This window comes from Lytechinus pictus, chromosome 7 (assembly GCF_037042905.1).
Source record: "Lytechinus pictus isolate F3 Inbred chromosome 7, Lp3.0, whole genome shotgun sequence".
Taxonomy (NCBI): domain Eukaryota; kingdom Metazoa; phylum Echinodermata; class Echinoidea; order Temnopleuroida; family Toxopneustidae; genus Lytechinus; species Lytechinus pictus.
The window spans coordinates 46,936,476-46,964,409 of record NC_087251.1 but is presented as its reverse complement, the minus strand read 5'-3'; the positions used below and the strand labels follow the sequence as shown (position 1 = coordinate 46,964,409).

General features: G+C 35.6%; 1 protein-coding gene across 1 annotated transcript; it reads right to left on the bottom strand.

Moving 5' to 3' along the window:
* Positions 1-548: 548 nt before the first annotated feature.
* On the bottom strand, positions 549-27,712 carry LOC129264122 (sprouty-related, EVH1 domain-containing protein 2-like). The gene is made up of 5 exons (XM_054901985.2): positions 26,945-27,712; positions 17,945-18,110; positions 15,555-15,726; positions 5,818-5,876; positions 549-5,388 (listed from the first exon to the last, which is right to left on the bottom strand). The coding sequence occupies exons 1-5, from the start codon at positions 26,971-26,973 to the stop codon at positions 4,540-4,542; spliced, it is 1,275 nt and encodes a 424-aa protein (XP_054757960.2). The 5' UTR covers positions 26,974-27,712; the 3' UTR covers positions 549-4,539.
* Between the last annotated feature and the right edge of the window lie 222 nt (positions 27,713-27,934).

Sequence of the window (27,934 nt, the reverse complement as noted above, 5' to 3'; positions counted from 1 at the left end):
ATAAAGTAAAGATTGATTTTAATTTAAAAAATCAAAAATGTATAATGATGAAAATGAATAAAAATCGGATTTATAGATACCCATGGGGAGAAGAAATGTGTTTTACAGTTTTAGTATAGCAATTGGGAAAAAGGAAGTGGCTCATGTATTTTTTTTTTTAGCTCAGTGTAATATACATTGTTACATGTACATGAATTTCAAACAAATATTTGGCATTTGACACAATTCTAAATATGGAACACTTTCTGTGTTTACAGGCTTTATTTAAACTTCAAATCTTCAAATCAAAACTTTACACATGTCATCTGCAGAGATAGCACGAACACTATGTATTAATATGTAAATTTAAGTGAAACAAGGGTGTTACCTATTCAGTGTTGAAATAGTTGTATATGATCAGAAGAGACTTTGACAAATTGTCTTGGGTAATAAATGTTGCATTTAAAATCATATAATAATGGATCTCAGCAGATGATATTGTGCACAAGTCAGTACAACCCATACGCACCTCACAAACCAAATAAGAACAAAAGAGAAAATAGCTTCAATTCCCTTTCCATGCATGAGTTTATTAAATAACATCAGTACAAATACTTGTACACAGATTGTGAATAAGATGACGTCATTTTTTTTTCTTTTTTCCATAATCTTCTTTTGTTGATTTTGGTGAGAACAGAATCACAACATGTGTTAACTTCTCTCATGAGCAGATTAATGCAAATATAAGCCATACTTAAAAAACTGAGGAACAATACGGTGGACAGAAAAGTTGTCTTCTGAAAACTGTTCAGAGACCGGAATTGTGTGATTAAACTTTTTTGTTGTTTAACTACATGTAGCTGTAGTCACTTCCGTGCTAGCAGCTTGATGATAAATAAGTTTTGTCAGCATCTAGAACTAGAAACAACAATCACTTGAGGCAGGGAATGGTTTTTCAACACATTATTCATATCATAAACATGTCATTGAATCGCAGTAACATATAAGGTTTTGACAAATATGCAATCATAGCATGATTTCATTGAATGAAATACATTTATATATCATTAACTGTTAAAATAGTTTACAGGAAACTTTAAAAAAAACAGACTGAACATATACAAAACATTATTTCTTTTTATATATAAAAAGAAAAATATATAAAAGCCATCCTGTGTGTACTCATTGGCCATTGAAACTTATGATTTGTTTTTTTTTTATCATTCATAAAACTTGCAACTATAATTGCTGATATTCATGGCCATGTTAAAAAAATTTGCATTTCCATGAGATAAATTATCTAAACTGCAGGTTTTAAAAAGGGCTACAAATATATTTCATGAAAGATAAATGTAAAGTTTACTGTCGTTATTTGACATGAACTTGAGATAAGAACCAATCTTATGGAACACATTGATAACAATAAAATACATTTTAATGTGGTGAACATGACTAAAATGGAACTGTTAATAGAACTCTTTTTGACTGTTATAGTGTGCATGTTCACAATTTTGGAACACTTAACTCTCTTCCAGCCAAAAATATAGGAATACAATAAGAAAAGCAGCCTTAGCAACAAATAATCAGTTTCACTCTCATTTTTCAACCCCACCCCCCCCCTCCTCTTTCTCTCTCTCTCTCTCTCTTTCTCTCTCTCTTGCCCTCTTGAGTGGATATAGGCGCAATTATATGTATGCACTTTACCAAGTTAAGCTGAAAAAAAAAGTTGTCATCCAAATGTTTGCTTGTTGCATACATTAACGATTTCACAAACTATTTATTTTCAACGTCCATTTAAAAGCTTGCTCTGTAAATAACAATACAGACCATAAAAATATTTCTTATATACTTCAATAAAGCATAAGATTTTTTTTTGTTGCATCTATGTTACTGTTTTGCTAATCATATGCTAAATGATTACGGATATACACACTGGATTGTGTTACATAATATCTATATTTACAGTGCATGTAAGTCAGCCTCAAACAAGGCTGTGGTGAGTATATAGAAGTCAAAATAGATCTTGCTGCATATGAATAGAGAGCAAGAGAAGTTGGAAATCCATTCTTTCCACCTTGCTTTGAGCATGATGGGGAAGTTGATCAATTTTCCTGTCACCATAATAACCATAAGTTTGTTTTTTAATACGCGATTTACAATCCCGCAATGTGAAATCACTCTGTACAAGATATAGTCAAAAATAAATATTGGACATTTACGAGGGCCCTGATAGCTATACAATAACACTTTAAACATCTCTCGTTAGACTGCTCCATGATAATGGCAACTGTGGGGTAGCTAAGTTTAAATATGACTCACTAAAAGGCACATCTACGTTCAAATGAAAGTTGGTGAAGTGTTGTTAGTCTCAGATTCCTCAACCACTTTAATTAACTATATACTGGGAAGAAATAATGAATTGTGGGAAATCTCAATTTACGGTGTGATAGGTGGAAGCTTGATGATGTCTTAAAGGGCAAGTTGACATGAAATTTATCAAGATGAAAAATTACATATCAGAGATCTGAAATTGATTGTAAGATATTAATATCAGTTAATAAAGGAATTGGAGACTGATTTTATATTATTCTAAACTCATGGGAAAACCTAGAAAGGAACTTTAATGAATACCATTTCGTTTTTGAGCTTCAAATATTCACCTTATCAACATGTCAGTTAGCCAATGATAAAATATAGTACCCTGAACTACACGTATAAAAAAGTAAAATACAATTACAAATTCTAGAATCCAAATTTCCTTGAAGAAAGGATCGTCAGTGATATTTAAGAAATTATTATAATTGGGAAACTCATTTTGACTGGCCAGTGACAACCAAACAAAAGAGGAAACAAAATATATTGTATTATTCAATAGATCTCACAAGTCTTACGGATGAGAAATTAATATCGATGTGAACAGATTGCACAAATTAAAATCCTGTTAATATTGAGTTTATAAATTTACTTTGATAAACAAAGTTGTCAAAAGGCGAATTACATTATTTGAAATTATTACATTGTTTTTGAATACTGGAAATGACCCAATAGCACCCACACATTACTGTGACCTGAATTTAAAAAAAAAGGAAATACACTGATTAAAAATAGATTGTTTTCAGATATCTTTTTTTTTTCTTCCAATTTTAAAGATGAAAAATCATACATTATTTAGGCTTTATACTTTTGGCCAAACATATCTTCCATATTGAATCTAATTGTTTCATCTCTGATATTTTCAAAACTTTTGATATTAACCTGCAACTAATATGGATCCAACTCTTCTGGATAATTCATGAAAGGAAACATGACAAATTTCCATTTTGGAATGTCAATGTTTTTTTTTCTTTAATTTTTAATGAAACCAAACGGATTCTCCTGTATATTTGTGAAAAACTGTATTTTGGGGCGAGGGTCATTGTCTACTTATTTACAAGAGACAAGGGAAATGTAAAAAAGATAAAAAGTTGTTTAAGAACTGAAAGTCAAGGACTTGATTTAGGAAGAAAAACAAATAGGGATAAAATATAATAAAAAACATTAGATTTTGCAATTGACACACTGTCACTGTGTGATGTTTGCTTTAGTAATAGGATACTTAGAACTACAATGTAAGTCGAGTGAGGAGCAATTAAAACCATTACTTGTATGGTTAACATGAAGTACTGTTATAGCAGTGCGGAATGCCAATCATATAACATTACTATTGGCAAGGCCAACACCACTTAGTTATTTTTTTTTTGTCATTTTCTTCTCTTTTTCAAAAACATAGTGTAATACGCTGTCATTTAAACCCTCATCAATGCATTTGCATATACATCTTCAATAAATGGAGAATGGAGATATCCCCAGTGATTAGTACAGTCAAGAACACATAATTACTCTCGAATCCCTGCAAGCACACGCCCACAAACACGCACATACACAGACATCCATACATACGTACATCCACCATCATCAATAAGCATACATACATCTCTCGGTTGCTGAACAGACCTTTCTTTATGCAATGAGCGTACACCATTGTTCTAAAACCCTTAATAAGAATCTTCTCCCAAATATTTCCATTTCGTAAAAATACCTGAAAACAACATCCATCTGTGAATAACAATTCTTGTCCTAAACAAGCTGATAGTCAGCTGTGAAAGACACTCATATCTACGGCCCATCCGGAAGGTTGAACGCACTCGCTGAAAGATTCTTCTTTTGTTATCAACTAGACTCACCAACATTCAAAAAAATAAAATCACAAGGTACATAATAATTTGGATAAAAATATAAAAATATTGATATTCTCATGTTTACAATTAAAAGTATATCACTTAGATGAAATATATATAATGTCAATGGTTACGTAGATACGTGATGCTTTACAGATTGTCTTTCACAGCTGAAGACATTTTTTTGATGAAAAACAGACACTATATCTCTTGTTGGCATGTACACATCCCTCGTCTTAATGGCATGTATGCATTTCTGGTTTTCACTGCAGTCCAGTTACAGCAAAACACGTGGCAGCATTGTGGCATACAAGTTTTTGTCCTCTCCGGATTTTCCCCAAAGTCACTTTGCTTTGTGTCTGCCGCCGCAGCAACCGCACTTTGTGCCAAGCCAGTGGCAGCATTTGAGAGGAGGATAGCACCATAAGCAGGGCACGAAGAACGATAACGCAGCAAGCCCGAACCATCTGCGACAAAACTGGCTCTCGCCGGTGTCGCAAGAACAAGGAGATGGGAAATCCCCCTCTGAGTTTGACATACAATGATATAACATACACTGTGCCGCACATAGACATGAACAGAAATTGATACAGTACGAGACTTCGTCAGGAGCTTCTGGACAGTCCCCTTTCCGGTTGCTCTCCGGGTCAAAGTATTGACTGCAGTGCAGACACTGTGAGGGCTCCGTGTATTTGTTCATTTTCTGTATGAGTTTCTTGGGCGGTGATGGTGGGGGTTGAGTGGTCACCACTTTGGGGAAGGTAGGTGGCTTCTTGAGGTCGTCCATCTCGCGCGTGGGTGGTATTGTCGGGTAGCTGTATTCATGAATACTTTGTGGCTTTTTTACTATCTTCACATAGGAGTCTTTGAAGTGATCCTGCGATAAGTCCTTTCTTATCGGATGCCACTCTGTGGCCGTTTTTACCCATGATCCTTCGTGTGCATATTTCATGTTGTGCAGCGGTCTCCTATCATCCCTTTTGCGTGTCACATAGTGCACCATATGTAGGTGTCCCTGATTGTTATGAGGATACGTATATCCTGATATACATGTGTAGTCCTTATTGGCTGGCTGTGTAAGGATGTCCTTGAGTAGTTTACCTCCTCCATCTTTCGGTGCCACACATGTACTTGGGGTGTTCTGATAATCATGGAAAACACATTCACGCGACAGCAGTGGATCCACAACACGCTGAAAATTAAATGTAGAGAAAAGTAGAAAATTTATTACTTTTTTTTAACTTAATAAAAAATACAAAACGTAAAAACAATACAAACATCACGGGACAATATATTTAGTACATGAAAAAAATGAAAAATAATATTTTTTGGGGGTGGGGGGCTGGAAATTAATATTTTTTAAAAATTCAAAGGGCTACCATTATTTTCATTTCCTGGACTATTTGATTCATTTCAGGGACTCCTCTTGGCAGGGCTGACTCTTGTTTTCGGTATAATCAGGAATTGTCGAGTAAAATGTTTTTGGTAACTTGATCTACAAAACAGATTCAATTTAATAAAATAATTTTGATTAATAACCATGGCTCCTTATGTAATTTGAATATTAAAATACATGTATGCATGTAATTAGAAATCAATATAATCAAGATATAATACTTACAGGTACAGGAACATCCTCATCGCTGTCATCCAGACCATATGATGACTCGCTGGAAGAACCTGTACACAAAAATAAAAGAGAAAATAAATAATGACCGATTAATGGTTTGAATTTTGAATTAAATGAGCGTCTGAATTGCGATTCCATTTTTTGTGTGAAAAAAACTAACATGTGAATGTGTGATGATTTGCTTTAAACATATTAAAACATTACAGAATATCTATTGTACAACTGCCACTACGCAAGCAGGGCAGTCAATACAGTACATATGCACTTACAGTGTATCTTTTTATTGAAATTTGATATTACCGGTACTTGTTTTTGCAAAAAGAAGAAAATAAATAGATAATTAAAAGATAATAAGAAGGAATGTTTTAATGTTTAATCATCATTACACAATTCCTGTGGTTCACCTCAAAAAGGGAATTTCCACTAACTTGGTCAAGTGGTGAGATGTGGTTTTTCTTAGAACAATTCTTTGCTGTACAATATGCATTCTGTTGGGCAACAATTATCGATACTGGGAAATGCAAATTACGTGTACATGTGGACCTAACCAGAGGAAGTGTATTATTTAACTGATATGTGAGTAGCAGGATTTTAAGTTAATTTTCAATATACATGTATCAAACATCTATGGCATATAGGCCTACATTTATACAGGAATCAGATTAAAATATTAAACATGAATTAATTGCAATGTGTCTTACAAACAGACATTGCTTAGACAAACGGAATACATCACTTCTTTATTTCTATGAAATCTCTTTTAGAAAAAAAAAAATCCTGGAAAATGACCAGACTTCTATGAAGCAGTACAAGCAACTGTAAAGTGTGACTGAAACAGGTAACACGGATACATATATGTATCCAACTACGTCACTTCCTTTTGCCACTCAAGAAACACTCCACCTGTCTTCCCGTGTGTGCATTTAGAAGAGTATATAAACCACAATCCACTCACTGATGAATGTCATAAGCATGTCAAGGTTTGCTCTACTTGTACATGTATTCTCCATCTGTACTCTGTGTGTGTGTGTGTCTGTGTGTGTATTTGTGATACAGTACATGTACATGTATGTACCAGGCAGAGAGCATCACCGGATATATATACAGATAGAACACCCATGACCATGATATTGGCATTCCGGGAGAAGGGAGAAAGCGATCCCTCAGATGATGATGATGACGATGAAAGTTCAACTGATTTATGGGATATCCTCCGGGGAGCAAAGAAAACACCGCCATGATAATGGCCCCACAGTATTCATAACTTCCGATTCTGACCTAAACAAATATGTCTGAACTGTCAGATGATCATGGGAAGAAGAGAGTGAGAGACAAGAGGAGGGTTTACTCTTTCCATGGCTTGGAAGTCTATCTCATCTTCTCCTCTGTCTCTCAATGTCATATTGCAGAGCTACACAGGTACATGGACTTGAACATAAAATGTAGAATGTACATTACAGCCCTTTACAGTGCACAATACTACATGTACAACATGTAGTAGGGAAATGTTCCATGGTACTACATGTACAAATTACCATACAGTATGCATACAGTACCAGTAAACCGAATTCTTCAATGACAAATTCAGAACAGTAACAGAAGTGAAAGGGTTTTGAGAAAAGCAAAATATGCTTGATTGTATACCTACATGTATATTCATAATTAACGACTCTCATGATGGCAAAGATACCAAATTATTGTGCACGTGAACTGCAACTAATATTTTAAAATTTTGGATATTCCCCACAATTTAAACTACATGTATGTAAATCTAGGCCTACATGTAAATAACATGTAAAGAACTAGTTGTCCACAATTCATGTTTCACAGTCATATCATACACTAAATCGTATTGCAATCAAACCCCAAAAATAATTTATAAACATAATATGGGGCATTTTAATATCGGACAGGGCCTATTCATCATTCAAATGATAAAATAAAATGGAAAAGAAGCACTTGTTTTTCTTCATGTAATTTAGCTTTAGAGAGATGTGCACTAGTTATATAAAATCTTGACATAAGCAGTCACTGAGATGAAAATCAGCAGTCTAGAACTATGTCAAGCCCCCTCTTCCCTTTCAGGCTCAGTCAAGAAGGAAAATATGGCTTTATAAAGTGATGAGTTGTCAGCTCCTGTTATACACTCCATTACTTTATTACACAGCATGCATGCCTCTGTATACACAGTGTCAAAAGTTTTTGCGTTAAAATCTATCAGAGTGGCTTTAGTGCATTTTATTGTGGCAGACATACTTCATACATACCACATGATTTCGATCAAGATTCATTATCTTTAATTTATTGAGATAATGCAAAGACATAATGTATTTCATAGTAAATATTAATCATCTGATTTTGCCTTGTGTAATGTAAAACAACTGCCCATACAGGGATACATTTTTTTAATGTAGTATTTTTCAGATATGTACAGATGGACTGTATATGAATCATATTGATATAAAGTACATGTATGGGGCATTAAAAGTACATGTTAGTCTGCATGTATCATGTAAATATACACATTTCAAACATTTTCATACTATCTTACATACATGTATATCTTGTTATAACAGCTGAGCAAATGAAATTGATTTACACTGAATATACATGATGGGAGATGATAAAACATACATGTATTAAGATGTAATAAATGTATATATAGTAATAATAATAATTATTATCTTGAATTTTTGTAGTTTTGTTTTGTTGCTACATGACATGGTATATTATTTTCAATGAATACCTGTAATTGTAGAAACTAAAGTGCGTGTATACATGTACATGTAGGTGTATCACTGCATGTAATGCATATCAATGCATTACAGATACATACACAGTGCTCCTTAACATAATAAATTTCAAATGCCTAAATGCACATGTAATTTCCAAAATGAGGGCAATAATATTCATGTATGCGAGAGCGTTTTTTTTTTCCCCAACAAGCAGCATACACGTCTCTGGATCTCCGAGCAAATTTGCCATGCGGCAGGAAGGTCCTGCCCAAGGTTTGATTGGGAAGCAGAGGAATATATCCAAAATCAATTTGGGCATCTAATTTGTGAGCCTTGGCTAAAAGCCAGTGATCTCCGACTTACTTCCCCCCCAGTCAACTTGCATTGCGACAGAAGCAGCCCCCTGCTTTGATTGACTTACAAGTAGATTAACACAATTACCATTACGGCCTGCCCTTGCTTGCCAGCCCCAAAATCCTCTCATCATCTTGCAAACATATTATTTTAAGCCTTGAATTAACCAACTATCACCGCATGCTTGCTACTGAAAGCACATTCAGCATGGGTTTGTCTGAATAGAAATTTGAAGGGAATGTTACAAGCATAAAATCATCCAAGTCAAGATCAACAAAAATATGAAGGGAAAAAAATACAAATGTTATTGTTAATTCAAAACAGATATTTGGGTATTCTCATCAGATAAGAAAATTTTAAATGGAAATTCAAAGAATTTATAGTAGTTGCCGTGGACATCATATTTTGAAAACATTTGACTGAATTTGTCTTTTTTCATCTTTAGTAAAGTTTACATGTATCTTGAGTAACATTTAAAAAAAAATCAAATTAGAATTGAGTGACAAATATACAAGGACAAAATAATAGAATGACGATGTTTTCAAGTATCATAGGCTAAAATTTCAATGTTTTTTCCAATAAAAAACTGTACATGTAACATTCACAAAATAATAACAATTTTTGAAGAAAAAAAATAATTGCATGTATTTACTCTGTACACTCTCAGAAAATAAAAGACATCAAAAGAAAGGGAATTCAATTTTAAAAAATCCTTGAAATACAAGGAGTTAATAAAGATTTGGTCCAAGAAAGAGAAACAATTTTATGTGTTTTTTCTTCATGATTATGTACTGTTGTTAGATTTGATTTAGCTTGATAATACTTGACAGTAATTACAAAGTACCTCTTTCTACTGAGTGACAGGAGTTTTCTCTTGTGACAGAATGAGACAAAACTACATCGAGATTACATCATATTCTCTTGAGCTTGTTGAATATTTTCACATTCCGAAAATTCTAATACAGCATTTCTACGTCTTGAAAGTCATTAAGTGCAGGGCTTCAGGAATAAAGCATCCCCAAAATTACTTTATAAAGCAGAAGAATATCCACACTGCAACACAGCATTTTGTGTACCAGAGGCCTATTTCATGTAAGAGCAGAACACAGAAGAAATGGACAAATAAAGGCAATGGACACAGGACAGGATGAAACAAATAAACATGTTTAAAGATTGGAATGTTGAAATGACATTATGACAGTCCACACCATTTCACATAATGGAACTTTAACAGAGTTTACTTTCAGACAGACATATAAAGCGGAGCAGAAAGCACAATTCTGGGTGAGAGGCCCATTATACCACTATTGAAACACAGTGGCACAGCGCAACCCGCCCCTTTTGATTCTCAATGCAAGGTTTATACAACATTCAGAGCTTGGAGCGATCTAGTGGAGCACAATGGGGTGGGATTGGGTATGGGACAATTAAAGTGGAAGGATATTTATAGATTTCATCCAAGATTCATGCATGGCCAGGTGTGCAGCTTAGCCAGGGAAACAATTTACATTGTATATAAGGACTGAGTTTCTATCACTCTTTCAACAGTTTTATAACTTTAAAGTTAGAATATCAACTTGAATAAAAGTTGTATTCATCTTTATTCCAAAGTTTCTTTTCAAAAGCAAAAAAATAAGTACAGGCCTATACATTGTAAACCTACACAATATATAACTATAAGACCTTTTATGTACAAAGTACTGTGTACATGTACCTGTCACCATCATATCTTCCAAACTTAAGTGGGGAAAATGATAATTTTACACTATGAGAATACTAAAAAAATGAGGATTAACAAAGAATAAAAAAGTAGGCCTACATTTAATTGAAGTACTGATCAAAAGAAATACTTTTACCATATCTGACTCTCAATTGCATTTTAGGTGGAAATCCGCGAGATTTTCCCCCTTTTCCCCTGACTCTACATTGTAGGCTACATCCATAAACTATAAAGACTGATCGCTGTGCTCTCTGGCATAACAATCCTGACCCCAGCAGTGATCTGGAAGCCTTTGACAATCTTTGTATTTGACCTATGACCCAAGTTGGCCCAGTGCATCCTGTAATGCTCTCTTCTCAAGTTTTCTTGGCTGGTTTCGTTGGCATTTATTGTGACAACACTTCCTATACTATACATGTAGGTACATGTAGGGGGGCACTCATAAATATATCGGTGGAACGGGCACGTGCTGCTTTGATGACCCCCTTTTTCAGACCTAATTTAGTTCTCTAGATACTCCGAATGACAAAATTTCCGTTCAGAAGCCACCCCTCCCCGCCCGCAAGACCCGTTACGAAACATCTCAGTTCCCTTGCCCTGCCAAAATTGTCCAGCGTGAGCACCGCATGCAAGAGCCGTACGCACGGCTTCACAACACCCTCAGCTCCATGCACCGCGAGTGCCCATATATAAAACAGCGCTAGCGTGCACCGTACTAATACCGCGATACCCCTTCTGTAGACCCTGTTTTTCACACCACCCAGTATATATTTAGATCTCAAGACCCTGTATCTTACCCTTGTAGTCAGTTTCCTAGACCCCCATTTCAGGGTTTCGTGAAGCACACCGCCCATCAAAAAATAATTTGAGTGCCCCCCCCCCCCACCCCGGACTAGACTGTCAGCATCAACATGGTTTGTTTGACATCAGGGTGTATTTAGGCTACATGTACATGTTGTATGTCTGCAAATATTAATAGTAATTGTTGATTTTGTATGGTACACTGTATTTTTGGAAGGGATTGAGAAGATAGGAATCATTATGTTTTTAATTGTACAGTAGCCTACTACATGTAGGCCTACATGTATTTGTGCAATTATAGTAGATTTGGGGCGATTAGAAAAAAAAATGCCCCAGAGAATGAACTTAAGTGGATATTTCTTAGGGGGCTAAAATAGGGGCAACGCTCCCTTGGCTATTTCCTATGCTGTATGAATAAGAACCTACATCATCATCCTCCCTCAGGACGCTCGCCATTAAAACTTATATATGCCTATTTATTTTTAATAAACCGATATGCCTTAAATGTTTGAAGCATCCTTTTAATACAATTATCGAAAGTTACATGGAGGCACATCGATATCCAGATTTCATGAAGAAAAATTAAAGGTGTTTCCAAAAAAGTAGACCCACTGTACTACATGTACAGGCATTACACAGCAGGCATGCACTGAGCGTTTGAGGAGCTTACCAATCCTGTTCAGTATTCACCTGTGTGTGTTGCTTGTGTGTGCCCAGTGACCACGCCACATCTACAATGTGTGCGGGTATGTCCGTGGTACACATGCACAGCGAGTGCCTGTACTGTATGCATGTGGTTAATACAAATGCCCGCTTTAAAGCACTGTACAAACTCCTTCGAAGCTCAAGATAATATTCCTTCTGGAAGCTTTATGGAGCAAATGGACTGCATGTAGAAAGCAGGTCAATTCCTAAAACATACCACTCAAGAACAAGTAAACTGCTTGTCTGTCAGCCTACATGTACGACCTTCTACTAGGTTCACAAATGTGAAAGGAATGTCCTTCCACATCACACATGCAGCTAGTGACATGGTATACAAACTGTCTCTTGTTTGAGACACTTAATGTTTCATCAGATGTCTGCACAAAGTTTTTCTTGCTCTCATTCAAAACAAAGATCATGACTCTATGCATGCTCAATGCTCTCTGAGCACGGTAAGGACCCTATGTAGGGACCCATGTAAGGGCCCTATTTATTAAAGGTAATTAATGACTTTGTGAAAACCTTATCACACGGAATCCTTAAAGCTCTGTAGATGTACATGTAGGGCTTGTAGGCCAATGTCAGGCCTTCATTCATGATAGGGCCTCCATGTAGTCTATATTTACATGTTTGTATGAAAATGCAGGAATAAGCCACATGAAAAATGCCAATGCAAAACACCCTTTTCAGAATTCTTTTTTATATATATCAACTTTATAAAAAAATTGTAGGCACCTGAAAAGCTGAAGTAATAATCTAGGTAGGTTTTATGACAAACTCACAGAAACATTCGCTCATATAGTAGCCCCCCCCCCCCCCCCTTTCCCTCATACAGTGCCCAATGCTGAGGTGTACTGAAGTGAAGAGCATACATGTAATCCAAGATTGGGTGTCAGCAAATTACTTCCCAAGAAAGCTGGCAACATGTACATGTACATGTGTATCTATGCATCTTTAATTTTTAAACTTTTTCCTGGAAGAGGTACAAATATCCCTACATGTAGAGGAATACCAGTAGGCCTATATATGTTTGTAGAGGAATACATGTAGGCCCTAACCTTTTTTTAATTACATGTTCTTATACATTTAGGCCTGTATGTAATCCATGATGTTCCTCTTTTCGTTCCAGTACTCTCCCTTTCTACCAAGTCATATCATTCTCCACCCAAAGCTCTTCTAATCATTACTAGCCATTTCAGTTCTTCCCTGGTCTGTTCTCTTCCTCCTCTTTCTTCCCCCCCCCCTCTCCGTTTATTAATGCTTAAATAGCTCTTAACCAGTCATGCTTTCCTGTTTATAACAGAAGGCTTCCTCTTGATATCTGTCACGAAAAGCTAAAGTGATTAACATATGGAAGCACTACACACCCTGAATACTACCTCAAAATCCCATACAATCTAAAAACAACTGGAGCGAATCACCCTCGATGATGGCTTCAATAATTTACAAAAGACAGCGCACAATGTGGGTACCACAAGTGCTTTCAGCCAAGGCAGGTTTTGTGTGAATTTCCTCTGGAGTGATTTGGCAAACCAATTTCTTTTAAGAATGCCAGTAGCCCTGTATTGAATTCATTACAAAAGGCCAGCTTAACAGTTCAACCCACAGTGCTTCCTGTTCTTTGTTACATGAAGAGGGTACAAAACTTCTACTGTGGTAGACTGCACACCCAGACATATGTATAAAAAGCGAGCAGTGTATGTGTAGGCCTATATGAAGTAGGGTATGTACTATGTAGAGGTGGTTATTACTTATTATACTATAATGAAATATGCACATGTACTGTAGACTACAAAAAAAGCCCCCGAGAACAACACAAGAAAAAAAAAAGTATGCATCAACTAGGCTAACGTCAGCCACAAGCAGTTGGATGACAGAACTCCCACAGAGTGCAATGTACATGTAGTTTATTTGAGGGGGAGGAATAAAAACAACTACCAGGAATAAGAATTGATATTTTGGTATTACACTGTGTACCTGTAATCTGTTACTGGTTTTAAAACTCTGAATAAAACTGAATAAAATATTTATGCCATATCATTCATGATCATCAAATATTGAAAGCATGACATATCAGACTTTTTATTTAAAAAAAAAATAATTGTAATTCTTTTGAACTTCTCCAGAATAACCACAAGTGTTCGATGTAAATTCAACATACACAGTTAAACCTGTGCATGTATAAGGCCTTGAGTGCAAACTCTTGTTGATTAAATAATTCCTCTCTTGAGAATTGAGTCAACTCCTGCACCCCATTAGAGAAAGGGAGAAGAGAGAGCTCAGCTATGGCATGTACATGTATGCACCACACTAGTACAGTCAGTCAGCCAAATTGGCAGGGAAAAAAAGTGAGGTCTGCAGCAGCAACATGACAAGATCTACAGGATGGTTTGTAAAAGTGCAGGAAATGCTCTGGCAATGAGGGGATGATATGCCTCAGTCTGGCCTCAAATTTAGGAAGTGGAAATTGGCAAGGGAGAAGATAATCCCAGAGTGGTCGGCTGACATCATTCACTAGAGTCTTGGAGTTCCTAAACTTGTACTATATAAATCTAAATCAACTATTTTTCTACTTTAATTACTTTTCGGAAGACATCGACTCCCACATCACCCAAAACTGAACCTTCTGTCAGATCCAAGTTCCTGATGAGAGGACTGGGACAATACAAAGCATGAAAGTGAGCAACCAAGATCTAAACAAACAAAAAATACATGCCCAAGCACTGATATCAGTTCTTTTTTTTTCTTATTCTACTTTCTTTAAAAAAAAACCTCAATCTAAAAAAAAAAATCCATCATACAGTACAAATGACTGGAGTAAAGATTATCAAATACCCATACACTGGCAACTATTGTCAAAAGAATGGAAAATTGTCGTCACTAGTACATGTACTGAAACTAAAGTAGCCAAATGAATACCATCCTTTCAAATGATCGTCAGCAATAATTGACACTTCCTTCCAAAGGGATTCAGTGATTAGGTCAGGGAATGCGTAATTGTAAATTGACTGCCACGCTGGGCAGGATGACAAAATGACTATGCAATACTGCTGTACATCCTGAAATACTCAGAGTGTGTCTAAAACTTTCCACTGGCTGTAAGTGCATAATTAATGCATGTACAGAAACATGTGTATGCATGAACATGTAGCTCTTGATAACATCCCATTCCAGCATTTAAAGACCATCTTTTAAGTCTGACATTTCCAGTGTTATGTTCAGTATTCCAGTTTACATGAAGGTGTCTGTCCAACAAAGACATATGGATGATGTGAAATAATGATTGTAATGATTTTACATGAAAGTTTATTTTTATTGGGCAATCTGATTACACCTTCATGGGTGGATTTTTCCTCAAAATTATGCAAATAATAATAACTGCAAAATTTGATGAACTGTAATCTTGTCCTTACCTTCTTGCAACTCTGAAACTGCACGCCCAAACCCTCTTTCAAAGGCCCTGGCATCAGCCGGGCCATAGAAGGTTAGACCACATTTCTTTTCATCTGGAGTCCTCCAATGGTGAAAGAGATGACTGCCTCGGTAGTATTGAACACCTTTCCGTAAATTGAATTCAAGCACCCTCTGTATTTCACACAAAAAGAAATTGAACAGCATTGTAAATGTAAGAATTTTTCAAAAATAGCGAGTCAAATCTTAGTACTCTCTTCCCCATACTATGAATAATTTGGCATATTTGGTTTCAATAAATCAATATATTTTATTAAATAAGTCTGACCTCAAGAACATGTACATGTAACAGTATTAACAAATACATGTAACGCTCTTAACGGTAATTGGTAGACCGTAGATGCATCATGAGGTATGTACAGTACACTGTTGGTACATGTACATGCATGTAAAGTACAGAAGATGCGTACCGCAAGCACTTCTTCTGTACATGAATGTGCATATTGTTCTGGAGACATACAGTACTGGAGACTATCCATCATATTGCCATTGGTTGAAACTGCTTGATATTTTGTAGTGGACAATTCAATTACTGCTCCGACTCCAAGGGATAATTTCAATTTTCAATAGGAACCAGGAATAATAAAAAAAATCCTGCTAACACTACATGATCTGTACAAGGCCATTCAAATGTCATTTCTACATACATGAAATTGTTGAATGAAGAAATAATATGATTAATATTAAAAAAAAACATGCATTATGTCTGACGATCAATCATTGCCCTTAAAATCAATCACAGCAGAATTCTTCTTTGTTCTGCTATCTCCACTCAAGTACAGATATGAAGTTTACTTTAGTTATTTGAAAAATTTAATGGTTTACACTGAGTACCCAACTTCCTGCCTAGATACATTAATAATCTTTGTGCAAACACAACCTGGATGTAGCTGTGTTTACATTAGGTGGACTTTTGATCTCATCAGTTTGTAACAATCACTGCACTACTGTAATCTACCGTGTACATGTACACATACTGTGTGTGGATTTGTACATGTATGCAATGCAATTACTGGGGAAAAAGTTGTATTGCAAATGAAATATTAAATCATTCACCATGTCACAAAATTATCTACATTTATGTATATACAGTGGCAACAGGCAATTTGTACATGTACATGTACATGTACATGTAGTAGAGAAAAGGTGATTTTCTAAAGCTATAATATGCCTATAGGTACAAGTACAGTACTATGTTGTTCTAATGTACACCCATTTCTTGAAAGGTCAGGCCTGTCTAGTCTAAAGTGTGCAGACATCAAGGGTTGAAGGACATTTTTTTATATAGTATTATTCTGACCTTTTCCACCACTGTTATTTATGCAATGAATGACTGCACCATTTTCATCTTCTTAAAGTAAAACAAGAAAAATAGCTAGACTGTGGGAGAGCAAGGTTCAGTCACCCAAACACACTGAACACACTTCAAGGGAAGTACATGCATGTAGTTCACCCTGATAATTATAATAAAAGTTGAAAACTCAGAGAAAAAATATTGGTAAAATCTATAAGAACATCTGTCAAAGAATAACAGAGTTATAATCTTTTTAAGTTTTGATTTTGTGACATCACAGACGAGCAGTAACTCCTCCATGCTGTGTGATAAACTTTCCCCCAAAATACCATTTTCTCATAAATCAAAGAATGGATACTGTATTGTACATGTACATTGTATATCATCAGATATTTCATATCCCCCTACTATAAGATAAATATTTGTATTCATCATATTCAATTGAAAACAAATGGAGTTTAGGCAATTTACATGATATAGGAAAGCTACTTGCGAATGACGTTGCAAATGTGAAACTGTAAAACATCATAACTCTTGTGATCTTTGATGGATTTTCATCAAACCTTTAACAATATTTTTCCTCAAATTTGCCTTCTTTTTAAACTAACTTAACTTCAGGGTGAACTTCCTCTTTAAATGGTCAAATGAAAATGAGTTGTTTAATTCATGTTTTTTTAAATCATGGATAATTGAAAATGAAGTACCGGTAGGTCAACATAAAGAACACTATTTTTTTTTTTGAAAATGCAGCGAGCCATTTGAGCAATAGGCAAACTGCATAGTACAAGAAAAATTAGGGAGCTAGATGGACTGCATTAAGCAACATATGTATTGGCTAACAATTTGAATACTACATGTATTAAATTGGTATTAAATGTAATCTAGATTATGATCTTATTATAGAACTACATACATGTACATGTAATTTGCTGAAGGTATTTACAAGTAAGTGGTACATGTATAATTACAGCAGAGTACAGTGGGGGATACGATGTGTAATTTGTGTTCTTAGAAAATTTGATTATGAACAATACTTACTGTGTTGTCTTCCATTGTTGTTCCTACGACAACGTGTTCCACTCTGCAGTCTTCTTTGGTCAGCTTGTAGATTCCCACAATACTGACCCCTCCACCACCAACTGGAACCCACCCGCCATCTTCCCGCGTCATTACCTGAGCGCGGACTTTGGTCAGGCAGGAGTTCCTGTACGAGAAAATAAGTTTAAAAAATATCAGTTAACTGTAAGTTATGAATTGGGGAATGAAGAACATGACATTAAGTCACACTGAAACTATTCATGGAAAACGCCATTTTAATATTACATTCGCATGTTTATTCAATAAATTTAATTATCATCTATATAGAGCGTTTTAGCGATGCATCAAAACGCGTATTTTGGTGTGCATCAATCACCCGTGCAGTATCAGAGCTTAGTAACGTCATAATGAAATACATGTGAGTCGCATGTCAACGATCAAAGTTGATGTTATGAAGTGATGATGCCGTACATGTACGTGGTAAGAGATGGCTTGACAAGTTCAATCAAAGTTCTCCCTCTTTTTATTTTATTTTTTTTTTTGGGGGGGAAAGATGATAATAATTATATTGAATAGCTTTATTTCATGGAATACCAGAAATATTCCACTTGTTAGGGCCAATATTCCACTCATCTGCGATTCACGGAATATTGCCCAAAACTCTTGGAATATTTCTGGTATTCCAATTCTTAGCCATTCAATATTATATAATTACCATGCCATACATGTAAACAAGTCAGGGCCACATTTTTACTCTGGAATCCTGTGCGCAGATTTTCATTACATGTAATCCTCACATTTCATCATGGCAAAACAACAGAGAGTGCAGGAAAGTCGCTTTGAAAAGAGTCTTGACACAAACAAAGTACTGTACATGAACATGTACCTTCATACTGCGCATACTGTACATTACATGTAGCAGGATTTCTGCTGAAGATGCACCATAGACTATCGGTATTCGGTAAAGTGCCTTTTTAATACATCAAGACTTAACCTGATATTACAAAAGAAAACATACAAGTACAAACTGTACATGTACATGGTCAAGATTTGCAAAATCCCTCCACTTTTATACACTGTAATAAGCTTTGACAGGTTGTGCTTGAAGAGGGCAACAACAACAAAATAAAAAGGATCATACTGTAGGTAGCAGGTCACTGACCTTTTGAAAAATAACATTACCCATCATACCCTACATGAATGACTCAGATTGACTCCATATCAAATCATTTTCTTTTTAACCCTTATCTTCAAGCAGCCTGTAAAACTGGCAATTTTTCACCAAATTGTTATCATTAATACACTGACTGTAAATAGTCCAACATCAAGGGAAATTCCAGAAACCAATCAACTGTCAAGAAAAAAGCAGGAAAATTATAATTTTCTTGAATATTTTTAATAATTACTTTTTAATGAAAGTCAGATGGGCATTTCATGTGAGTTTTTAACAACTTTTGTAAAATGTTTTACCCCCCCCCCCCCATTGCAGTCAATACTATGCTTCTAGCGGTCATTCAAATGGTGGTTAAACATTTTGACTCGGCCCACTTTAAAAAATCTAGATGGATTCTTGACTGCACAGTGACAATTTACAATGCATGCCTCTGAAATTGCCAAATCAAGAATACACATGTACGTGTACATGTAGACACGCCTGACTTAATATTTTCAAATAAACTCTGTGACCTTCAGCTTATACCCCTAACATCTAAAATACAGATCAATGCCACTCTCACATGCACACAAGTACATGAGCAAAGCCCGAAGCTGAACCCTCAAACAGCTCCTCAATTACATGTATTATAGCAAAATATTTTCAGATATAATGTACAGGGATATAAACCTCTGTGACCTTTGACCCTGTGGCTCTGAAATCTAATCACATCATTGTCCAATCAATATGCATGTAAATCAAACGACTTTGAAGTTTATTACTTTTACAGTTCTCCAGTTATTAGGCGGACAGGATATACAATACATGTACATTGTAATGACCTGTGACCTTTGACCTCATGACCCCAAAATCTGCGAGATTATTGTTCCTTCCATACATGTATGCATACATGAACTATGTAACTGTACAAATGTAAACTGTACTTTAACTAAGTAAAGTATGTCCAGTTCTTTAGTTATCTCAAGAATGAAAACGGGGCAAACAGCCCCAAAACACAATGCCTACAATAAAATGTACATGTTTGGTGACAACTGACAAAGGCATGAAAATATATCACTTCATGACTGTACTATTAACTATCATGCAGGCATACATGTAGAACATTTCTAGGGGTACAACAGACAAATTCAATAACGTGAGTGTTTAACACAAACAAATAACTACATGTACATGTATGTACCGGTATCGGTATGCCAATTTTGTTATGTTCGTGAACACCAAAGAATAAAGACCCAGAGATACACTTATATGTACATTGTACAGTGTATGTATATGCACATTACATGTAAAGCATAACGTCAAAAGTAAAGTCAATCTGTATCATATGTACATTAATTTCATGAGAAAGGGCATCTCAATGCTAAAAATAATGGATTTCTTCCCTGCTCGCAATCATAATTAATAAACATGATTCATCTGAAACAACACTAACAATAGTACATTTGCAATGTAATCCTGCTTGCTAACATAATTAATAAATATGATTCATCTGAAACAACACTAACAATACATTTGCAATGTATTTTACAGTGCAAAATACTTGTATGTACATGTAGCATGTATGTAACAGTACTCTAGCAATACACAGCACTGTGTGAGTGTAACTCGAACTCCTTCTGTCTACAAAGCAGGGGGTATCCCACAGTGATAGCTTACAGATTCCTTCAGAGCAAGCAATATCAATTCCTTCCGCTGCAGTCGCATCTCCATCTGCATTCTCAACATCAGCAGGAAAACTTCCACATTGCAACCCGCTTATCAAATATCAATGTTCTGTGTTATTACCCAGCAAGCACACAGGCTGTGTGTCACGCTGGAAAGTCAGTGAACCAGGCAGGCAGTCAGATCGTCAATGCAGTACTGGATTGTATTGTGCACTGTGTACATGTATACATGTAGTTGTACATGTAGGTAGAGTCAGTCACTGCAATCATGTAGTAGGTCCATGCTGCATTGTACATGTACCGAGCAGGATTCCAAGCAAAACTGCAGCACAGTAATTGTAACTTAACTTGTAAACACTACTGCACAAACTCACATTGCAATTAGATGGATAAAAACTCGACATCTAGTGCACACTGACTATGATTCAGGACCTTTTTTGTCTTAACAGAAAATAAAGGTTACAGAATAAGCCTTTGTAGTTTTGGTAGGACCTTTGAAGTCTCAAAACTTTGGCACCCCCCCAAAAAAAATGGCCTGTCACTGTAACAATCTATATTATCTTGTACATGGACACTATACATATATTTCCTATTCCTACATGTAGTCATAAAACTGTTTAAGTGTGGATGATATCAAATCAGAACTGTAGTCTGCAATTTTCTTTTAAAAATTATATTTGACATCAGACTGTCCATTGGAAAAATGTACTACCATAAATGTTTTGACAACTTCTTAGCCCATATTTCTAACAGTACACAGAGACTCCAACCCCAAGAACCTACTGATCTGGAGATTCTCCCGCCTGGATCCCCTAGCAAACTGGAGACTCCAACTTGATGTGCGTGAAGCGCACATCACGAGCTTGCGGCCAAGGTCCACGTCTTGCTAAAAGGGCCCAGGAAGCTCTAGGGTTCTAGATGCTCTCTCAGGCTCATTTTTCAATACGTGATGGCACCAGTGGCGTAATGAGCTAAAAATTTTGAGGGGGCTCGATATGGCGTATCATGTAAAATTAATAAAAAGTTGCGAGCGAGCAAAAAATTCAACACTTTTACTTTAAAAATCCAACTTGGTGATAGATTTTGACATCATATTACAAAAATGATATCATATTTCACCCTTCTCTCTTTCCTTTTCTTTTTTCTTGGTCGTAATTTTTTTTTGGGGGGGGGGTTTGTACGCCTTAGGATGGTACTTAGTAATTAACACTTCAATGAATCAAATCACACAAATAGGCCATAGGAGGACCTGAGAAAGATACCGGTAATTTTAAGCAGGAGAAAACACATCTTAAGCGGGAGACACAGGGCCTGGGTGGGAGATATTAAATCTCGAGCGGGAGAATGGGAGATTTTGCGAAAGTGGGCTTTCGGCGGAAGATCTCCCACCGAAAGCGGGAGAGTTGGAGTCTCTGTAAAGGTTCAATGATGTGATTATCATTAAGTAAGATGGTACATATATATTATTGGAGTACGTTCTAAGTTCCAAACTGAACAAAGTGTAGACACTGTAGTGTATAGTGACCATTGAATCTTCTTTTTCCTACTCATTTTATACTTGGTGATTTTTTACCTTTTTAAGATATGTACATGTAGCACCATCTCTCTCTTAAAACAAAAACAAAAAAAATGTTCAGTGATTGCATAAATTTGGGAAAGCCTTATACATGTATGTACAGTGTAGACAAAACTTAATTCTGAAATTTGCAACCCATTCGGATTCCATGCTTGTGAAGCAGTTTCATTATATCATTTTTTTTTTCTAAATCACAGTTTTAATTAGGGTGGGATCTCATCTTAATTTTCATGAAAAATTGCAATTTTGCAAAATACATCCACTAAAAACATGTTTTTGTTTCATATCATTGTGTTGGACATTGATATCCCAATAACAAACTGGAATTATTCTGTAAGAAAATATCAAAACCTACAAGAGGTTCTAAACATAGGGTAACCCATAGGATCAAAAGCCAATATACAGTAGTATATTACTACTGGAATACAGTAGTCCGCAAGAAAGTGTAATACATGAATGTGTACATGTATAATGCCTGCTGGCAAGCCAGAATCCGATGACCAAGGCATTTACATGTTTACATATCTGTACAGTGTTTAAACAAACCCCCCTTAATCCTAATGATGTATCAAGCACTTTATTGCTATCATCAAGCATATAATATACATGTTTATAGGCCTATACTGTTAACTAATTCAAAAAATGCAAATCTATCTGGGCCCTGTAACATAAAAAATACTATCCAGTATCCATAGTATATATGAGGAGGCGCGATATCTCAGTCGGTAGAGCGGGGGATTCGTATTCTGGTGACCCGGGTTCGATTCACACTTGGTGCGCTAGTGCCCTTTGGTAAGGCATTAATCCTCATTACCAGGTCCTTCGGAGAGGACCTTAAGCCATCGGTCCTCTGGTTGCTTGCTTACAAGCATTCATGCTTTCTTAGCAATCAGGTTAAAAAAATCCCCACCAATCAATCAAGTTAATGACCAAGTTTAACTCCAAAAACAAACCAATTAACATAAAACTGAATGATCAAACTTGTATGGTGATAACTTAAAAAAAAACATTGTGATACTTTAATAAGTTCAGCATATTTTCACAAATTGATGTTGTATGCCTTACAAAGGCAGAATGCTTAAAGGTCAAGTCCACCCCAGAAAAATGTTGATTTGAATAAATAGAGAAAAATCAAACTAGCAAAACACTGAAAATTTCATCAAAATCGGATGTAAAATAAGAAAGTTATGGCATTTTAAAGTTTCGCTTATTTTTCACAAAACAGTGATATGCACAACTCAGTGACATGCAAATGAGTTAGTCGATGATGTCCATCACTCACTATTTCTTTTGTTTTTTATTGTTTGAATTATACAATTTTTCATTTTGTATAGATTTGACCACAGGGACCGACTTGACTGAATCATATAGTATTAAGCAATGCTAATTCCACATGTTCAGCGAGGAATTAATCACTGTTTCACTTGACAATGAGGAGAAAATTAGAATATTTCATATTTTATATGATAAAATACAAAAGAAATAGTGAGTGGATGACGTCATCAGTCTCCTCATTTGCATACCAACCAGAATGTGCATATAACTGTTTTGTGAAATTAAGCGAAACTTTAAAATGTCATAACTTTCTTATTTTACATCCGATTTTGATGAAATTTTCAGTGTTATGCTTGTTGGATTTTTCTCTTTTTATTCCAACCAATTTTTTGTTGGGGTGGACTTGTCCTTTAAGGGAAACACTGATGGCACATGTTCACAATTTAGTCTGAATCTTTTTTTCATGAAAATGATAAATACTAAAGTTCTTGTAGGTTTGAAGGTCTCTATGTAGATTCAGAGTATATATCAAGAGCAATCAAACCATAATTTACAATGCAATCAAAGGGGGGGGGGTTCAAGTTGAAAATATTTGAAATTTCTGACAAAAGCGAAAGGAATACCGGTAATTGTACATTGTAGCTACATGTAGTTTGCATACTCACTTTTAGTCATATGTATGCATACACAATTGCACATTACTGTTATTGAAACTGAACACAAAATAAAATACATGTAGGCCTGCCTAGCACGAGCAACTTTTTTTTTCTTTCTTTCTTGTAATTTTATCTAATTATTGAAATAAAATTGTTTATTGATGAAAACTTGGCCTTGGAAGAACTGCACGAAGTACTTTCATGGCAAACAATATAAAAAATAAAAACAAATACAACATACGTGTATTGAGAATACTGTATAAATTCCTTATCCCCTTAATTGACAGTTAATTGCCAGTCCCGGCAAAATTACAGGTCGAGTCAATCTTGACGTTCGTAAGCCATAATAATCAATATAATGATTGTGGGCATTACCTGAAAGACAAGACAAGACAGAACTGTTTCATGAAAACATGCAAATCTTTACAATGTCATATTCTTGACATATTCCTTGTCCAATTTTGATCAAATTTCAGTGTTTTGTTTATTCTAATCTATTCAAATAATTATGTCTTAAGTACCCCTTTAACAGAAAAAGACTATCAAAATTGGGTTATTAATGTGCTTAAAAGCCCCCAAACCCTACCCACTAATAATGATATCCATCTACATGTATGTGTAGAAGTGTGGTGCCTTAAGGTACATGTATATTCACGGTATGAATAAACAAAAATATACAGCAATCTACACGTAGACCCGAATTTATGTTTGAAATAACATTTTAAGTAATACAAAAAACATTTTCCCCTTCTTATTTAATAATAATAATAGTAGTATTATTATTATTATGAAACATTTTTATTAGATAATTGGTATGTTACAGTGTAAGCTTAATTATATAAACACCATTTCAATTCAATTCAATTTAGGTTTATTGCAAAAAAAACATGATTGGCAGTCACAGACTGAATTGTACATGTTTACACAATGCCAATATATAAAAATAATCAAAATTACTAAGATTAACAATGAATATACATGTACAAATTAAAATTACATATGTGCAGTTAAAAATTGAGTTAAAATGGATAAAAATAAATTATTATAGATAATACAATATTAATATTGCACATTCATTACATAAATTGCAAACTTATTACCATGGTACTGTACTTATTTAATACATTGTAAACTTGTCAGACTTGGAAGAGCAAAGAGCACTGTTCTGAAATCTTTTTGTTTTACATGGAATCTCCTTATATTTACATGTATTCATATGTCGTAAATTGAAAGCGTTTTTCAGTGGAGGTAACCAGTTTTTGTACAATTGATTAATTTGTAACTTTACAGCGATATCTGTGGTAAGATTTACTCTTTGACTTTCAAGTGATGTCAAAATTAAGGTGTTTAGAGCCATGTCATATGATAGATACATGTACTTGGATCCCAATATTATCTTGCATTCTCTTTTCTGGACAGTTTCAATAATTTTTATCTGTTTCAAAGTAAGAGAAGCAGCGAATAGAGGTACACAATACTCCAGGACTGGTCTTACATACCCTGTATACACTGTTAACAAATCACATTCAGGTAGATTGTAAGCTTTCAAAGTTCTTAGCATGTATAACTTTTTATTGCTCTTTTTCATTATTTCGGTTACAATACATGAGCATTCGACTTTAAATCATTCTGAATTGTAATTCCTAGGATTTTTACTGCGGTTACACATAGTAATGGGGTGTTATAGATCACTTGCGGTTGAAGAGGTTGTTTTGAAAATGAAATTGATATTGTAGAACATTTTGATGCATTGAGTTCCATATCATTTCGAGAAGTCTATGATTCGAGTAATTAAATTTCAGTTTGTATTTGTGAGGCTTGATTTTTCATTCTACACTCTACCATGGTTAAGTCATCTACATATTTAAAGTATGACAAAGTACAGGCACCATGCCACCATTTATCATTAAAACAAATAAAATGGGACCAAGTTTGGTACCCTGGGGTACACCCGTAACTATTACCCGTAACACTGCATTTTGATTTTGATAACTGGCCCCTGGCTATATAGTATAGTATACTTCACACATCACAGTTTCTGTCACGTCAGTTCAGTGTAAATTATGGGGTCGACATCTATTTCTGTTTAAATATGTAGAAAAGTAAAATCTAATGTTAGTCAAAGACTGGCAGTCGGTGTCCAATGGCCAAGCCATACCCATAGTCAGTGGCAACAATGCAGAGGTATGTAATGTTATCAGCACCAATGGTAATGCAAAATATGCATGCGCCTCTGACTATGTCTACCGGATTGAACATGATGATCGTCCATCACTCAGTCTCAGTCATTAGAAAAAAAAATCATGTAGGCCTACAGTACAACTACAATAAACACTGGTCATTCTCCGTCAAATTTTATTGATACGCCATGAGACAAAACAAAAGCTCAGTAAAATTTGTTTTATTTAAATATAGAATAATGTCACTGAAAACTACAATTGCAATCTCACTTTTTAAATAATTTCTTTGCGGTGTGTTATGATCGGGCATTCTCGTGTTTCACCCCACTCAGGGCCCCGAATCGAAGCTGAGCTGTCCTATCAATACCTTCCAGTTTCCACACACACATACCGTACACACCATGCACACAGGAGTCCAATGTATCATTCGGGGCCTAACGGAGATTTCTAACAAAATTTTATCAAAAACACTTACTCGTCCAGTGGGGTATCTCTCTCCTCCATCTTCCTTTATTCAAGACAATTCGTTACCTCCGTGTATTATCCATTATTCATCCAATTTTAGGCGATAAAATGCAAAAAGTGAACCTTCTCTCCAACTTCGTGGACCGCATAGCACCGACATTATGAACGGGTGATTCAGAGGAAATGACTGCCGAAGCACTCACTCAAACACAGGCTTAATGCGCAGATATGAAATTTAGTCCGGATGTATATTTTTAAACGTCCCAAATACATAAAGAGTCTCAATTTAGCATGAATTCGTGTCTATTAATGCTCTTGACATTCATCAAATAAAAATTAACGATTTAATCGCCGTTAAAAACGCCAAACACAAGTGTTTCCCTCGCCGCGGAAGAATCGAGCGGCGATGTATTATACTTCAATGTCAGCACCGATTTCATATGCAAATTTTACTTCCTCTCTCTGGCCTTGTAGGTATCGGCTTTCCGATATGTCGCGGCGAACACCTATGTTCTTGCCATATCGCGCTGTCATTGTGTTCATTCATTCATGAGAACGCTTGTCTGTGATGAGATTAGCGCGAGCGATCCTGCCTGCGAATCGGTCGTGATTAATTACACGCGTTATAATCTGCAGATCAATGAACGATTGGTGAAGATATTAACTTAGTTTTGTTTTCCGCTGCTCAGGTATTTCCAATGTCATTCGTGTTTGGCAGCTGATTAGTGGACAGCGGAACGACGGCCTCTTTCCATTCAAAAATCTTTTTTTTCGAGGTGGGTCCCCCCCCCCCCCCCGAATGTGAAATTACGATTTGGGCGCAGGGCCTAGGGTGGACCACGCAAGGTCTGTTTGGGGCAACTGGATGGCAGAGTGGGGGTTACTGGTGGGGTCATTACATTAGCCCCTTTCTGAATTGATTTTTTTTCGACTGAAAATATATATGATAGCCCCCCCCCCCCCACAAAAAAAAGATAGGGCTCAGAAACATAGAAGTAGT